Source organism: Rhagoletis zephyria, unplaced genomic scaffold, assembly GCF_001687245.7.
Source record: "Rhagoletis zephyria isolate East Lansing unplaced genomic scaffold, Rhagoletis_zephyria_1.1 Rzeph_scaffold_00001, whole genome shotgun sequence".
Lineage (NCBI taxonomy): Eukaryota > Metazoa > Arthropoda > Insecta > Diptera > Tephritidae > Rhagoletis > Rhagoletis zephyria.
Window position 1 is genome coordinate 1,417,316 of NW_016157085.1, and position 15,957 is coordinate 1,433,272.

Here is a 15,957-nt window from a genome sequence, read left to right on the forward strand (position 1 = left end):
TTATTTCCTAATGCAATTGAAGCTAGATAAATATTTCCTCACTTTAAGTTCGAATTTTTTAGAGTAAAATAGCAAGCAATCATCTTTTCCCCCCTTTTTTCTTTTTGACCTGGTCAGAGTCAGCTGACAAATTAGTGATTTTTTCATACTATTTAGAGACGTGAGACAGCTTACTAAATACCAACTTATCTCAAAATCGTTTTCACCACGAGAAGGAAAATCTCCCGAGTTGTTATATTTTTCGACAAAAAATTTATTAAATGGAAACTTAAAAAATATATACTAAAATAAGTACCACTCATGCTCATATACCCGTAGTTGCGTATGTAACTTATACGCCCCGTAGCACCACAGTCATCTAACAGGTTTACTCGCACGCTTTAATTAAAACTCATATTATTTAAAAGTAATTAAATATTGGCTTTTTTGGATTTTTACACGGTAATCCTTATGCACATATATATTACATGTACATAACAATTTAAGAATGAATTTCGAGTGTGCCAATAAAAATTGTAAAATTGGAATTTTTTCGCAAATCATATTCATCGAATAATGAATTTAATTTTTTTCATTTGGTGGTACTTTAGTTTTACTACTCTAAATTCGCTCGGTTTGGCAAAAAGGACAGCTTCACCGTTTAATCTTAACATTTTAAAATGAAAAAATTATGAAATTTCAAAAATTACAAAATAGCTGCGAAAGAATTACTGCATGCTGCCATTTTTTTAATTTCGTGGTACACTCTTGAAACTTCACAGACATGTTGTATTCGATGTCAAGGTTCATTGCCTCTAATACGAACATTCTATTTGAAAACTTCCCATAGTTATAAAAAGAAAACAATTTTCATTTTGGCAATGAAAAATTAGTAAATAATTTCGGCACTTTTTCGCCTAAATAAACGTTTTTAATTTCATTTCATTTATTTCAAAAAACATTAGTAAAATAAGACTTAGTCTTTTTTAGTACAACAGGTTCATACAAATAACAAATTACGATACAATACATACAACAATAAAATATTCAATCTAACAACAAATATCGGGAGTAATTTTAATCTAGATAAATATTACAAATACAGATTGGTTCAACAATTTGAAGAGAAGTGGGTATACAAAATAGCCTTAAAGTTGCTCTTGTTAAGTTTGCTTTAAACATTAATTGGAATGGGGTTCCAGATTCGTATAGCGTTGAAGGCTAAAATTTTTCAAATACTTGACTTATTTTTTATTGTACTTGTTTGTGGAACTACATTGATTGAAATAAATGCAAGAAGCGTTTTTTTTTGCCGAGAGAAGGGAGTGACACTAAAAAAGACAACTCGAGAGATTTGCTCATATGTACATATATTATTGACTAGATGCTGTTTACTGAATACAGGCATTAATATAATCTAAATGTTTCACAGACTCAGACTAAAGCGAGGCCGAAAAAAATAAGCTAAATAAAATGATGGAAATTATGGAAATGATGGCTTTAACGGCAATTTTGGAAAAGTTCGCCTTCTAAAAATTTCAAAATTTCGTACAGTTTTTCATCACACAAAGCTCACTGTGCGTTTTAGCGCGCACTTACTGCAATATAGCTACGGTGACCATTCGTACCGATTTTGAGAAAATTGTCTCGCTGAATATTTTTTAAAAGTCGAGACGTATGTATAAGTGTCCCGATTTTTCATATGCAAATTTTAAGTAGCTCGGACTTACCGTTGTTTTTTGGTAAATATTTTTTGTGGAAGGTATTGCTCATTTTCTCCATACTAAAAATCTCGAACATGCTTTAAAATTGCACTTTGAATTGCATGGGCATAATCAACAGAATTCTAAAAAATCTGTTTAAAACTTTTATCAGCATTTCGAGCCCTAACCGCCAAAATAACGTAGGCGACATTTTTTTCAAAATTTTCTTTTTGATGCAGAAATATTCCTAGAGCATCTAGATACATCGCTTACGTTATTTTGGCGGTTAGGGCTCGATTTGTTAAAATTCAAAGTTTTGAAATTTTCATTTGCATGGTTTTTTTAGAAAGTAAGCTATATTTTCATAAAAAAGTAATAAAAAATTTTTAAACAAAGAAAAGTGGCCAAAACTTGCCAAAACGTCACTTCCCTATTGACATTCTCGGCACCGTATATATTTTGTGTATAAATTTTTGCGATAATTTTTCAAGTTTTTTCTCTTTATTTTGTTTTAAATAAAACTGTACTAAAAGATGTTGTGTCTTTTTATTCTAAAAACAAAATTGTATGTTCAGATTCGATGCATTACAAATGTCGCGATTTTTGTCCACAGAAATTTGGTCACCGTAAATACATATAACAAAACACCAAACACAAATTCACATCTGATCACTACGAGAATACCTTTTTGTTTATTCACTAACCGGCTCGTTGGATATTGTATGTCTGTCTGTCTGTTTGGATGGCTGTATGGTTTGCTTGCTTGTTGTTTTTGGAGGCTGGCGAATTTAGGGTTTCGACGGCGCACTTAAAACAAAACAGCAGAGTCTGAATTGGTACTCAGCTGAGCTGGATGAATGTAAATTCGCTCTCAGTCGTTTTTTTTTATTGCTTGTGTGGTGTGAAATTAAAATGGATGGTGACAGATATAGAGGGGGACAAAATATCTACTCTCGATTTTTTGAGTTCGTTTTGCTTCAGTCGAGAACTATGGCGAATTTCTGATCGGCTTTAGTTTTTATATTAAACTATTTGACGGAAAATAGCGTTCGGGTCAGCGGTCAAGCAGTGACAGGTATACATACATATGTATATAAGTGGCAAGTGTGTGAAATAATTGGCAAGTAGAAAATAATAAAAAACTAAATAGAAAAATTAAAACGTTTCAAGAAATTCGTTCATGCATATTTAATAGAGTTTTGTTCTCCTTTCGAATATTTAATATTTGAATTGCAAAAACCTTTCCATAAGAATTAAATTTTTTTCTTTATGTGGGGTCCGACTTAATCTAATAGACACAGCCAACGAATTCATGAAAATAGAGTTGAAGTCATCGGCAAGTACTCTCGTTCAAAGATGTGGACGAGCGTCTTGCTACGATAGCCAATGAGCAAACCCGAGCACAAACCCGGAGTAGCTATTCTCACGCCTTTGTGCGGTAAAAAGTTTATGAGTAGAAATCGATTCCTAAGTGGAACATCGACCTATCTCGGCAGCTAGTTCAAAAATGCCCCATCTCAGAAAACTTTTCAAGAACGCCCTACTTCAGAATTTGATTGAAGAACGCCGCATTGCAAAATTTTATTGAAAAACACCCTATCTCAGAATTTGTCTGAAGAACGTCCGATCTCAGAATTCGATTCCAACCTATTTGCATATACATGTTTTTACATCACCAATAAAAATTTCGGTTTTTCACCGCAATTATAAAGTCTATTATATTTACTAGGAGTGCCAGTTACTGTCGAAATTCGACCGTCTTCTAGTTTCTTAAGACGTACAAACATTTTGGCAGAACTTTAAATTAGCCCCATACATTCAAGTTTGTCGATAAATTTAGATAATTCGATACATATTCAGCTCACTTAAGCCTTAATATTTTACCGAAATACAAGTTTACAAGTCCGATGGAAAAACAGTATGTACCAATTTTTTTTTGTTTGGAGAGTTATGCACCCTAATGTGCATATGGTTAACGCTTGCACTAAGATAGTTTTTACGGGTGCTCTTCAGTGTGTTTGTCTGTATGCATGTGCATAACGCTCGCTTGCTCGAAGAACGTCTTAACTCAAAAACTCACATCGGCGTGAAAAATGGCATTAAGGTTAAGTTAAGTTGACGTTAGGTTAAGTTTCTCGCTTTAAATACAAAATCATAATAACAAAAATTTTCCTATTAGGAAAACAAAGTGTAAGTAAAAAAAGCTTTAAGGAAGACAAATTTCCATGTTATGACAAACCGTTACTGTAATGAATATTTGGCACAAAATAATAGAAGAACTGAAGACCATTACTGCATGCTTAACTTGAAAATTTTTTGTTTTCATTTTATGAGAATTTTCCAGCAAATGAGGGATATGTGTGTCAAATGCTGATGGCACGTCAATCCAAACTGTTGCAGTTCGCCAGATGTATGAATTATGCACAAGCTACATATGCCTGTATCTACTTATGTATGTACATATATATATATAGAAACAGATATTAAACAAACAAAAAAAAGGGAACCACTGTCAACCCAACAACAGTCCCATTCTCCTTACAACTTGGTTTTATTCATAACTATAAAGTGCTTTCATTGAAAATACAGAAAATGTAATTAATCAGGGCCATTTATGAGATCGTTCTGTGTACAAATACATATACATATACGCAATTGCACTTTTCGAGAGAATTTTAAAATTCATTTAATAAAGATTGACTGGATGAAGGCGTACGAAAAGTATAGAAGATAAGCACATGTGCATAGTTGCTTTGGGGCGTACGGAATAACCGGATTATGCGTAGATGGTTATGCTTGAAAACGAGCACTGAAAAGTAAATTGGTTTAAGATGAAGTGTCTTATAAGACTAAATGAACTCACTCATTCAAGGTGTGGACCTAGCACTAGACGCCGCCCGAATACACGGCACTATAGTTTTTGTTTTTTTTTTGTTTCAGAAGTTTTTTTAGCAAATATTTTTGCTAATAACCAGCTTTTTATATGCCGATATTCTTACTTGATAAATTATTTATTATGAAAGTAATTGGGGTATTTCGAGTCGTTTCGGCTAAGGCATTATCTTCTCATACAGTTTCCACCTCCACTTTCAAGATATCTCACACATTATAAACACAAATATATGTAGGTATGTATGTATGTGCAAGGCGTTATAAACTTTAAATATATGTATTTATAGCTAATGTTAGAAAGTCAATTTGAGGTAAATTTTACTTACCACTGTTGCTGCGGACTACTCCTGTATTTGTAGCTTTTGTTTTCCTCGATGTCGGCTTCTCATTAACAGCATGACCACAATTGCTGCAACGCTCAGATGATGGAGAACTATCAAGGAGACAAATTCAAATATATAAAATATAAAATGTTTCGTAAAATAAAAAATTACAGCCATACGTTTTTGTATGAGTAGTGTGTAGTATATAATACATATGTATGGCTGCATAAAAGTGCATCTTAAGAAAAAAATTACTCCCAAGACGCTATGCTTTGGCTTCGACCCCGCCTCGTAAACCAGTAGCTGCACGCCGGAGCTAAACCTTGCGAGCATTAAAGGAGAAGATATTTCTGCATTTATTTTTGCCTATTTGGATGTACTACTGTCGGTATTTGTTGCCCTATTGTGTTTCCTATCCCATATTTTTAGCATCCCGCATCCATAGCCCAGTCATTTTTGGGGTTAACGAGCTGTCGAGGATAGCTCGGGCGGTAGTGCGAGTAGATCTCTCCTCGGGTGCACCAACAATCAAGCTTTTATTTTTGTTATTATCGTTTTCATAACATTGTTAGTTCTGTCCTTAAATATATTTGAGCGCACTCCCTCCCCACAAACGTGGATGGTCCTTGCAATCGAAACAAGGACGAAAAGTTTACGTATGTGCACCTGGAATGTTCGAACACTCTCTCTCGCTTCTATGCACTTGCTGGATTCATTCGGAAAATACTAGGCTGATATCAGCGCATCACAGGAATTGCAATGGACGGGGGGAATTCTCCAACACAGAAGAAGGACGATGAAACTAAGGAGCGATGTTATGAACGCCTAGGAGTAGCGTCTTTCGCCGAAGAATGTCGAGAAGACATATTTCATCCATCAATGGGAAAACTCATCCTTCATGCCACCACCTCCGGCAAGGCTGATAGACTTCGGATACGTGACCTAGTGAAGTACCAGACACCAGTAACAAAAATGCAAAAATCCACTTGTGTATCCCTTAAACAAACACCCGAGTACCAAATTGATCACATTGTTGTGGAGAGAAAATACGGTTCAAGCGTTCTTGACGTCCGTTCCATCAGAATAACCAACGTCGGCTCGTATCAGACCTTGTTGAGGCATGGACGATGATGCTCCCGTAATGAGATCTTTCGACCCGGCATCCATGGGATCGGAAATAAAATCAAGGACTCTCACAAATTACACTTGGTGTGAACAACTGGCGGAACTTTGCAAGAGACAGAGGAAATGGCGTTAGCGCCAAATAAAAAGAATGACAAAGATTTGACTTTACAGCTATTTTTTAGAATGCGGACATTAATCATTTGCTGTTGTCTCACCAACTTTTCGGTTGTATCAAATTCAACACACAAAAAAACACAACAATCATACTCGTAATTTTGTATGGCTCTGCTGTACACTTTCTGAACTCTCTAAGTGCTCGTATCACTTTTAACTTTTATCAATTTTGTATAAAGATTTTTAGATGCCTTTCGTCTTTAGCTTTGTGGAACACTGTTTATAATTTTTGTTTAGCATATTTAATGCCAAATGAATGTGTGGCTTTGGTTTTTCTTTCCGATAAAAAAAAATAAATGCATTATAAAAACTTTTACCCAAATTCATAAATAATAATAAGGACTTTATAAATCGAAAATTTGTATGAAAATTTCACTTTATAGAGCTCGTTAAACTTGTATTAAAGTAGTTTCACTTGGTATTTGGCAAATTTACCAACTCAGCGCCAGAATGAGCGAACTGCGTGCTGGTGTCGCGCGTATCAGCTGCACCAGTTGTTTATCATCGAGCTGCGTTTTCTCCTCCTGCAAGCGTTTAATATAGAATATAATTTTTGTTTGGTTTTCTCTTCTTAATTTCACTTAAAAAAAAACTTGTTTCAAAATTTTTCACCTTTGCATTATTCGTTTTGGCCGTTTTTGAAGTGCGAAATTTTAACATCACTACTTTTTTTAACAAAACTTTTGACTAGCCACGTTGTGTTTTTAAATACAACTGATCCCATACAAAGCGTTTGCTCTAAATTTCCCTCTTTCAGTGGGCGTAAACTCAATAGAATATGTGTGCGATCGTTTCAAATATCCATTTATCTGGTTTCATTCACTTACGCACAAATTTAGCTGAATTTGATAAGATTTGGAATTTATCGGCAGGCGCTGCTGTAGAAAAAAAACTAAAATACAATAAGATAAAAATATTGGATAATTCAACTTACTGGGTCAATTGATCTCTTACTTGGACATAACATTGCTTTAGAAAGGTATTACTAATTGATTGAAGAATAAATTTCACGAGATAGTTTCTGATTTCTAGTAAAATATGTAGGAACGCTAGTGCTAAGGAACCATTCAATCCAGGACCGTTATATCCCATGAAGTGAATTTCTTTGATGGAAAATAACTCGGAAATGCATTGCAGAATCTGCCCCCTTTAAATTATAACGCTCGGCTGATTGAGAATCATACGTTATAGTTAGGGCATACATACTTGGCATTGCATGAGAGGTGTCATATAAGGAATCTTTTAACTGAGCTTTGCGTGTAAGCGGTTACCCAACCCACAGCAACGCGCGCTGCGTCCAATATTCGGTCGACATAATCGCCCAGCAGAGTCAGTAATTCCAGTAACCATGGATTGGTTTTGCACCACGTTTACTCTAGTGGATAATGCGCACCGAAGACGCCATTTCTGCTGTGGAGCAGAGTATCGAAGTCCCTCCGCCCTCGCGCGCAAAAATTGGAGCTATGCCCATCCATTGAATTGGAGGGTGTTGATGTAGACGACCTTTGGTTCCAACAAGACGGCGCTACATGTCATACAGCCAACGAAACCATAATTTATTGAAGGAAACTTTTGGTGAGCGCATTATCTGGCGTCATGGGCCTCTGGCGTGACCTCAAAGACCGTGCAATTTAATACCGCTGGATTATTTTTTGTGGGGTTATGTGAAGTCGCTTCTCTACGCAGATAAGCCCGAAACGATTGACGCCTTGGAAGAGAATATTCGGCACGTTATTGCTCACATGCGGCCCCAATTGCTGCAAAAAGTGGTCGAAAATCGGACCTCTCGGCAGGAGTTTATTCGAGCCAGCCGCGGTGGTCGCTTGCACGAAATCATTTTTAAAACATAATGGCAAACCCTTATCTTTATAATGAAGCTAAATTCTTGGCCACAACATTAAACTATATGCGTTTTATTTCTTCTTAAAAAGCACATGTCTAACAAAAAAACCCCTTTACTAGTCTTGTGTCAAAATATATATATAGGAGTTCACCGACCGCCTTAATTGGGGACCCTATGCTCAGAGCCTTCTTTAGCTACTATCCAAATATCCTTTTTAATTTTTCCAATTCGTTCAAATTGTTCTGTCTAGGAATATGGGAAGATTAATCTTATCTTCCTCACTGCCATTAAAGTTCCCATCACTCTTCCCCGGACTTGCGTATGAAATTTGGATAAATCAAACGGCTTGGAAAAGTAAATTCAAAGAATTTAGGAACATAATAAATTTCGTAACTGCTATCCGTAAAATCCCCAAAAAAAAAAAAACGCCAAAGTCAACGCCTTCAAATAGGGTAATACTTTTTGCGCCACCGTGTATAAAGATGGATGTTGGTTTGTTGGAAACTTATAGACCTCGTTACCGACATCCGATTGTAGAAACACACATCCTTACGAGTTCCTCTTGGCAAGACGAAGGTTTGTAGCTAAATTTTGAAGCGAATTGCCACTTGGAATTTTATTTAATTAAACACAAATTCTATGAAATATGCAGGGGCATAACAGTTATAAGTTTTATCGGTAAAACGTTGTTCCATAGCAATTATTAGATGAGAAATGTTTTTTATTTCGCCAATAAGAGTTATAATCTAACGTTTGCCTGATAACTGTTAGGCAGAAGAAATATGTTTTCCGTCGCCCATAAGAGTTATTTCCCAACGTTTATTTTTATGATGTCTGATAACAGTTATTTCACTCTTCTTTTATTTTCATCATCTTTATCTTCTTTCCATCTCCATTTTCGTCAATATTCTTATCTTACGACGTTTATAAAGCAACGTAAAAACTAACCTTGGGTTATAATAACTGTTATGAAATTTTCTAAATTCGAAATAACAGTTAGTTTTGGACCCTGGCAATATTTAATAAAATATGGGCGGCAAACGAACGAGTGTTACAAATCTTTATTTTGTACATTTAGAATATTTCTGAGGAGTGTGAAAAGAGTTACCACCTCTTGAAAAGTTAAATTCAAATTATTTAACAAGTTAAATTAATTATTTCAATATGAGTATCAATATAAATGGGTTTGGAAAGGTTTCATATCAAAGAGGAGGGATGCCACCTGTTAAATAGTCAAAGTCAACTTAGCACATCGCGAAGGCGTGAAAATTTTAATCAGCTTTGTATTTCGTTTGATATTTGGTGTATAGTCATAGCTATAGCTTATAGTAAATTAAAATGGGATGAGTGTTTACAAGGGGTGTGGCACCTCACAAGACCACAATAATGCTGAATTTCGACTAGGCATTAAATTACAGAACTTTTAGAGACAGTGTTGGTCAATACAATATATCCATTACGTTCTTAATATAGTGATTATGTCCGTTTTACATGGCATTTTTTAAGTTGCATACATTTTTTAAAATTTTAATGTCTAGAGGAAATTCGGTATAAGTATAAAATAAATACATCCAAATATCATATGAAGTAGCACACTGGTGTATTCACAAATTTACATCATATTGAGGCGTATTCTGGCTTTCGTACGAATCGAAGATTTAAATTTTTTGTATAGAAAATGATAGGAAAATTTCATGATTTTCGATTCGTACGAAAACAAGAATACGCCCCATTATATACCAGTGTGCTACTAGAGATGCATTTGATCTCTAAATTCTCCAATATTTTTGGTTATTTTAACATTCTATAATATAAAAAGTACACAACAAGATGCACGTTGCATATTGAATTTGCCCTATAGCTACATATTTATTACCCATTACAGTGACACTTATTGTTTGGAATTTGCGGCAAACATGTTTGCAATCTCATTCATAAATTTTCTGCGATGGACATAGCCAATTAGTGTTAAATTCGATAAAATTTTATTAAATAAACAGTTGCCTAGATTTTTATACTTTCTTAATATTTACATATTTTTCTACAATTCTTAATTAAACTATAAACTGTGCCCTTAATACTAACTTAACTTTATTTATGGAATCTATTTGTTTTAATAACAAAATTTGCAAGTACTTAAAGTAGTCTTAAATAGGCAATTTGAACACTGAAATCAAGTAAGTTAGTCTTCTATTTTTAATATCATGCTATACCCACTTCCCCCTACACCGCTTCGCATATACCGCGCTCGGTGAAAACTTGGCCGCAAGTCTCGTCTACCCGATCCCAAAGAAGCGAACCAAATCGCCGCGCAGTATAGTCTACCATCAGTTGGGCCTTACAATTGATGCACTGGTCGCGATAGTGGAAAAGTAGACCCACACTTTGGGGCATAGTCGTCTCCGTATAGCCAGGAGCTTCACGCCATACAAAATGATTACCCATCTCGATGATGGACTGCGTATTCACGATGCATTTACTACGCTGATGAGCAGGCATAATATCCAACGTACGTCGCACCTTCATTTGTGTATATAGGAAGCGATTGCGAGTGTGCGCCGGCAGGCTAAAGCTGTCATTGCTGTCCAGCTTATAGAAGAATACATTGCGAAAGATGTAGGCTGAAGTGCGTCCCTCGTCGCACTGTCGCAGGAAACTTGACAAGGAATTGTGTTTGAGCGGAATGAGTATCTCATCCAAATCCACCACGGCTGCGTATCGATAGTTCTCAACAACCATTGCACGATAGACGCAGTCATTGATATGCGCCATTATGGCAGCATAGTGTACATCAGGCAACAACTCAGTTGGCACATTCCACTGCAGCACGTCGGCGATGCCTTCATGCTGATAGTGCTGCAACAGACGTATTACATCCTCACTAGCGGAGAGGTGGTAGAAATAAAAGTGGCGTGCGCCTAGTATGCGATACATTTCCACGAACTCGGCGACACGCAAAACATCCGAGTAATTCTGTTGTAGTGGACCGATACAAACTGAGAGCACTGGGCGTGAAAGGGAAAATAATTGGTGCAAGTCGCGGGGATAACTGGAAAAGAGAGAAAATATGTTTACTTTTGTATTACGATGAAGGTAATGGGACTGCTTGCTTTACCTGATGGGCACAAATGTGGGACTCAGCTGGCTAAGTCTGTTGGACGGATAAGAAACTGCCACCGCTTGTGGCAAGCGCAGCACAGTGTTGTTGCGATCCACATAAAGGGGACACATAATGGAATATGGCGCGAATGTGTAATCATGGTGCTCGTTCAGAGGCACCACTTTGCCGATGGGCACAAATTCATCGACGAAGTCCTCGAATCTATGAATTGCATAAATTGAAATAATTAGTGTGTCTATAAAATATTGAGACCTTTATATTTACGCATACCTGATGATACAGGTAACGGCATCCTTGAAATGTCGTGGCAATATAGCGATTATGCGCAACGAGCCTATGGGAACTCTGGTCTCATGATCAATGATTGAATCTGAAAAGTTAGGCCAGAAAGTACTTTTATTCAAAATTGAATAAATAAAAATGTGCACAACTAATCAAAAATAAATGAAAGCAGTAGTGGGCTTAACGGGATTTTCCAAGGAGTTAGGTGGGTTATAATTACAGATTTGCTTTGCTAAGTAGAGAATGTAAAGCTTATTTGTGGCAGTTCTTTACTTAAACAAGGCAGATTTATGATTCCACGTACCACTACGAACTGCGGTTGTCCGACAACTATCTGCTGTTGTATGCCTAAATCTTCGGAACAAAAGGATGATTTCGCTACATGAAAGACATCTTAAGTCTTATTGGTATTACTGCCAAATATTTCGCTTTCACGGAAAATCAAATAAAAAATGCTTTTCATTTTCAAGATTTCTCATAAAAAAAAAAAGCATTCAAACAGAACCTGAGACTCTACAAAAAAAAAAGGGAAAAGCAAAAATAACCTTATCGGCGACTTCTGCAGAAGTGTGGAATCTGCTTTCTGGGATAAAAGGCTTAGGAAGGTATTCTGCCGACGTTGAGGATGCCCACATATAGCCGATGGCACATATACAGAGATGGATAAGATAACCCTGGATATAATGCTGGTGACGAACTTCCCTGGTTGTACCGCTTATCTGCCGGAGACTCTACAAAATAGGGATGCGTAGCACGGGAGCTCCTTGTGATAAGCGCAACAGGCTAAACATTACGCTTATAAATATTGCTGGCAGAGTTGTCACAGCACGAACTGTTTGCCTTTAGGCTGGAAAGCTGGACACCATGGAAGGTTTCAATTTCGTTCCTCAAAAGACTGCGATTTCGAAATTTCTGCCAATAGATCCTTCTCTAGGGAAGACTGGGTGGTGCGGGGTTACAGGAAGAAGGGAGAAGTGAACTTCTCCACGGACGGATCAAGAGGCAAGTACCTCTCCATCAAAACTATGTTCAGGCTTCCGGCCGTCTTTCAAATAAAAATAGCTGCCATAAAGGAAGCGGTAAACTCACTACAGAAGAGTCTGACGTCAGTAAGTTAGGTTCTAGTAGCCAGAGGGCTATCTAGGCTCTGAACGCTATAGCTGAGCGCTCGAAATTGGTGAGGTGTTGTCTGACCTCTCTATCAATCGTATCGGAGGACTTCCTAATCAGGCTAATTTGGCTGAAGGGTCATGCTGGCAAGGAAATGCAACTCTTGAAACACTATCACCGGGTATGGATCAGCTGGCGTACCCTCTGTCTTTCTGGGGCTCACTCTTGCGGTGGATCGTAGGCCATGAGCGGTCAATGGAGGTCCTTATGCTTACAAAGTCTCAGCTCTAACTTTCCACCAGGATGTTGAAGCGTAGTCATCTCAGCACTTTCTATTAGACTGCTCAGCCTTTGGGAGGATAAGAAGGAAGCATTTTGGCTCGCACTTCCTAACTATCCCCGAAGAGCTCTCAGGCATTTAAATTAGCCGCATTCGTAATTTCATAATTAATGGTCTCCGTTCGGCTTTCGTGGTATCGCAATGCACAATCTCTTAATTGTTCAACCTATTACCTGTGCTTTTAAAGGGCAACACTCACCACAATACTAATTAATTTTAAAATTACGAGACGCACTAATGTAATTTGGATTACACGCCCTTACGGACTTTAATCGCCTTTTACGTAAGTTATGTCTTACGATTATTCAAATTCCTATACCGCAGGGTAACCTTGAGCATACTTACCAAGCACATCCAATCGGTCATCGAAATATGCAGAGTAGATTAAATGGTTCGCTTTGCTGCCAATTTGCCGCCAAGAGTTGTTGTATTGCCATGACTTTGTTGGTTTTACGTAGAAGTAAGATTTTTGCAATGAATTAAGATCTTCGCGCAGCTTAGAATCCTGTAAGAAGAAAACAATAGGCGTGAGAACTCATTGCAAGCAAAAAGGCTATTCCACTGAAGTTTGAGTTAATAAACGAAAAATAATGTGAGTACCAGGTACTCATGAAATTCGATGTGTAAACATGTGTGTACGGCTTAACAAAGCGTTATTCGAATCAGTTATATAAAAAATTGGTTAGGCTAGAAATTAAACATTAACTGCATTTCATTTTATTCATTTTGTCGGGAGCAGGACACTACTTTTTCGTAACCACCTCAGGATTAGTTCAGGACTATTTTAAGATCATTTGAGTGTAGTTCGAAACTATGCACGAAATGTATCTAACATTGTTTTGGAGTACTTCTGAAAAGGTTAAGAAAAAGTCGTAGACATGTCCCGAAATGATTTTGAACAAGTCTTGAAACGGGCCCGAAATGATCCCTTACTGGTCCCGAAAGGCTGGGAATAGGCCTGAACTAATGGTACTGAAATAGTCCTGAACTAGACCCGAAACGATCTCGAACTAGTCATGAAATATACCTGCACAGGCCCCGAAACAGTCGAAGAAGCAATAAACGGCTTTTTTATAACCACTTCGGGAACAGTTCAAGGGTAGTTTGGTATCATTTCGAAGTAGTTCGAAACTAGGCACGAAATGTATCTAAATTTTTTTTTTTTGAGTAGTCCTGAAAGGGTTCAGAAAAAGTTGTGAATTTTTGCCAAAATGATCTCGAACGAGTCCTGAAATGGTCCCGAACTAGTCCCGAAATGGCCTTTAAAAACAATTTTCTGCTTGGTTACACAAGAAACAGTAAAAAGTTGCCGCTGGGTTAACGCAAATTTTACCAATACCGAGAGCTAAGCTGTTTACACATCAAAAAGTTGTTTTTGCAAAGTTTTGACCGTAGTAGATTAGTTGTTCCGTGTCCGTGTATGTGTTTGCGTGTGTTTGTTTTTGCTTACTAGTGTTGTGCGCACTGAAAAATAGGCGAGTATGATAATGGCCATTGCCACCGCGCCCGATAATAAAAAATACAGATACTGCGCTTGATTGCCATTGCTCGACAACATTTTCCGATTTTTCGGTATACTCGTCGTTTTATTGAACGTATATAATTTCCGAATTTTTTAATGCACTCTAATTGTGTTTTTTTATTGTATTGTTTTCGATCTTATTTGCTACACAAAAACCTTTCAATAACACTGTACTATTTATATATTACAAAAACGCGATTCTGATTTGGCTATGAATGCACTAGCGCCTTTGCATATGCTGCGTTTCGTGCGCGTAGCATTTGTTTAACTGATCTAACGCTATTGCTTGACACCGTATTGCTTGTCTGGCACACCTGACGTTCATTCTTGAGCAACTTGAGTCTCGCTTACGAGTACAAAATCAAAGCTGACATTTTTCTCACGGACATTACTATTTAATTAACGTTGCTTTTCTTTCACCAGCGACGGCTTGAGTTTATTGTTGTTGTTTTTGTTCTTTGAGGTTTGTTGGTTTTTCTTTCTTTTATTGTTTTTGTTGTTGCTGTTTAGCCATCATTTTGTTCATGCCATTTGTTTGTATTATTTTACAATTTTCTGTGCAACTAAAATATTGATTATTATTTGGTAGCAATTGAATGGAAAAGCACATTCTGATACATATATGTATATATGCATAATTTACATATCAATGTATTTACATTAGGGTGGCTTATAAGTTTGATTCTTCTTTCTCTTCTACCCCTACCAAAAAGAGGCAAGTCGTTCTTGACTTGGACGTTCCTTCACATATCAGACCTTCAGATACTTTCAGATCTGCAGTGCTTGTGAACATTCGTAACACATGACCAAGACAGCTGTAAGGGAATAGGTTCCAGATTTCACTTTCTACAGCAGGTAAATTTCTGAATTGATTTCAGAGACGCTGTTAATCTCCTTGAACTCACTTACCTTCGCTTACCTTACATTAATGAGATCTTTATTCATCCAGAGTTGGTTACCACGCAAGTGAAATGGTATTTTAATACATCCTGATCTAATGATTTGTTTTTGTATGTACCAGGCGGTGATTCGCCCAATTATTTCACCCGGTTCACTGGTTTGTTGAAAATGTCGGCCTGCCTTGCCATTAATGGGTTAATCAGATCATCTCCATCCGATGCATTGAATGCCATATGCCACCGATTGATCTCTTTATCAAGGAGAGTGCCCTGAGACTGAGGAAACTACACTCGGCTGCTTACAGCGCCATCAGACTGTACGCCTTCAGGCCCTGCAGGGAAATGCCGTTCAGGCATAGTTCCATCCTAAACAGTGTTGCCGTTTCAGCCCTTTAGTGGCTATATTTAGCTACCACATACTTTTTTTGGCCACATAAATTAAAAATTGCCCCTAGCCCTTTTTTAGCCCTTTGGAGAATTTATTCATCCTTGACATGAAAAACTTGTATATGCTTAAATTGATCTCATTTTTTTTTTTTTATGTAAGAGATTAATTTTTAAACTAACAAAGACTGATATATGTATATATACATATTTGTATTGTATATTCCTTACGTTTTTATACATACATACTGTAAACGTGT

General features: G+C 36.9%; 1 protein-coding gene across 1 annotated transcript; it reads right to left on the reverse strand.

Moving 5' to 3' along the window:
* Nucleotides 1-9,664: 9,664 nt before the first annotated feature.
* On the reverse strand, nt 9,665-15,713 carry LOC108359828 (uncharacterized). Its single transcript, XM_017611918.1, has 5 exons — nt 14,343-15,713; nt 13,238-13,397; nt 11,431-11,530; nt 11,155-11,361; nt 9,665-11,088 (listed from the first exon to the last, which is right to left on the reverse strand). Exons 1-5 carry the CDS (start codon nt 14,448-14,450, stop codon nt 10,263-10,265), a joined length of 1,401 nt encoding a protein of 466 aa, XP_017467407.1. The 5' UTR covers nt 14,451-15,713; the 3' UTR covers nt 9,665-10,262.
* Between the last annotated feature and the right edge of the window lie 244 nt (nt 15,714-15,957).

Coding starts and splice junctions, on each gene's coding strand:
- LOC108359828 (XM_017611918.1), bottom strand. CDS start 14,450: ATGTTGTCGAGCAATGGCAATCAAGCGCAGTATCTGTATTTTTTATTA. Junction 11,531..13,237: donor TGACCGATTGGATGTGCTTG/GTAAGTATGCTC, acceptor CTAACTTTTCAG/ATTCAATCATTGATCATGAG. Junction 11,362..11,430: donor GCCGTTACCTGTATCATCAG/GTATGCGTAAAT, acceptor TGCAATTCATAG/ATTCGAGGACTTCGTCGATG.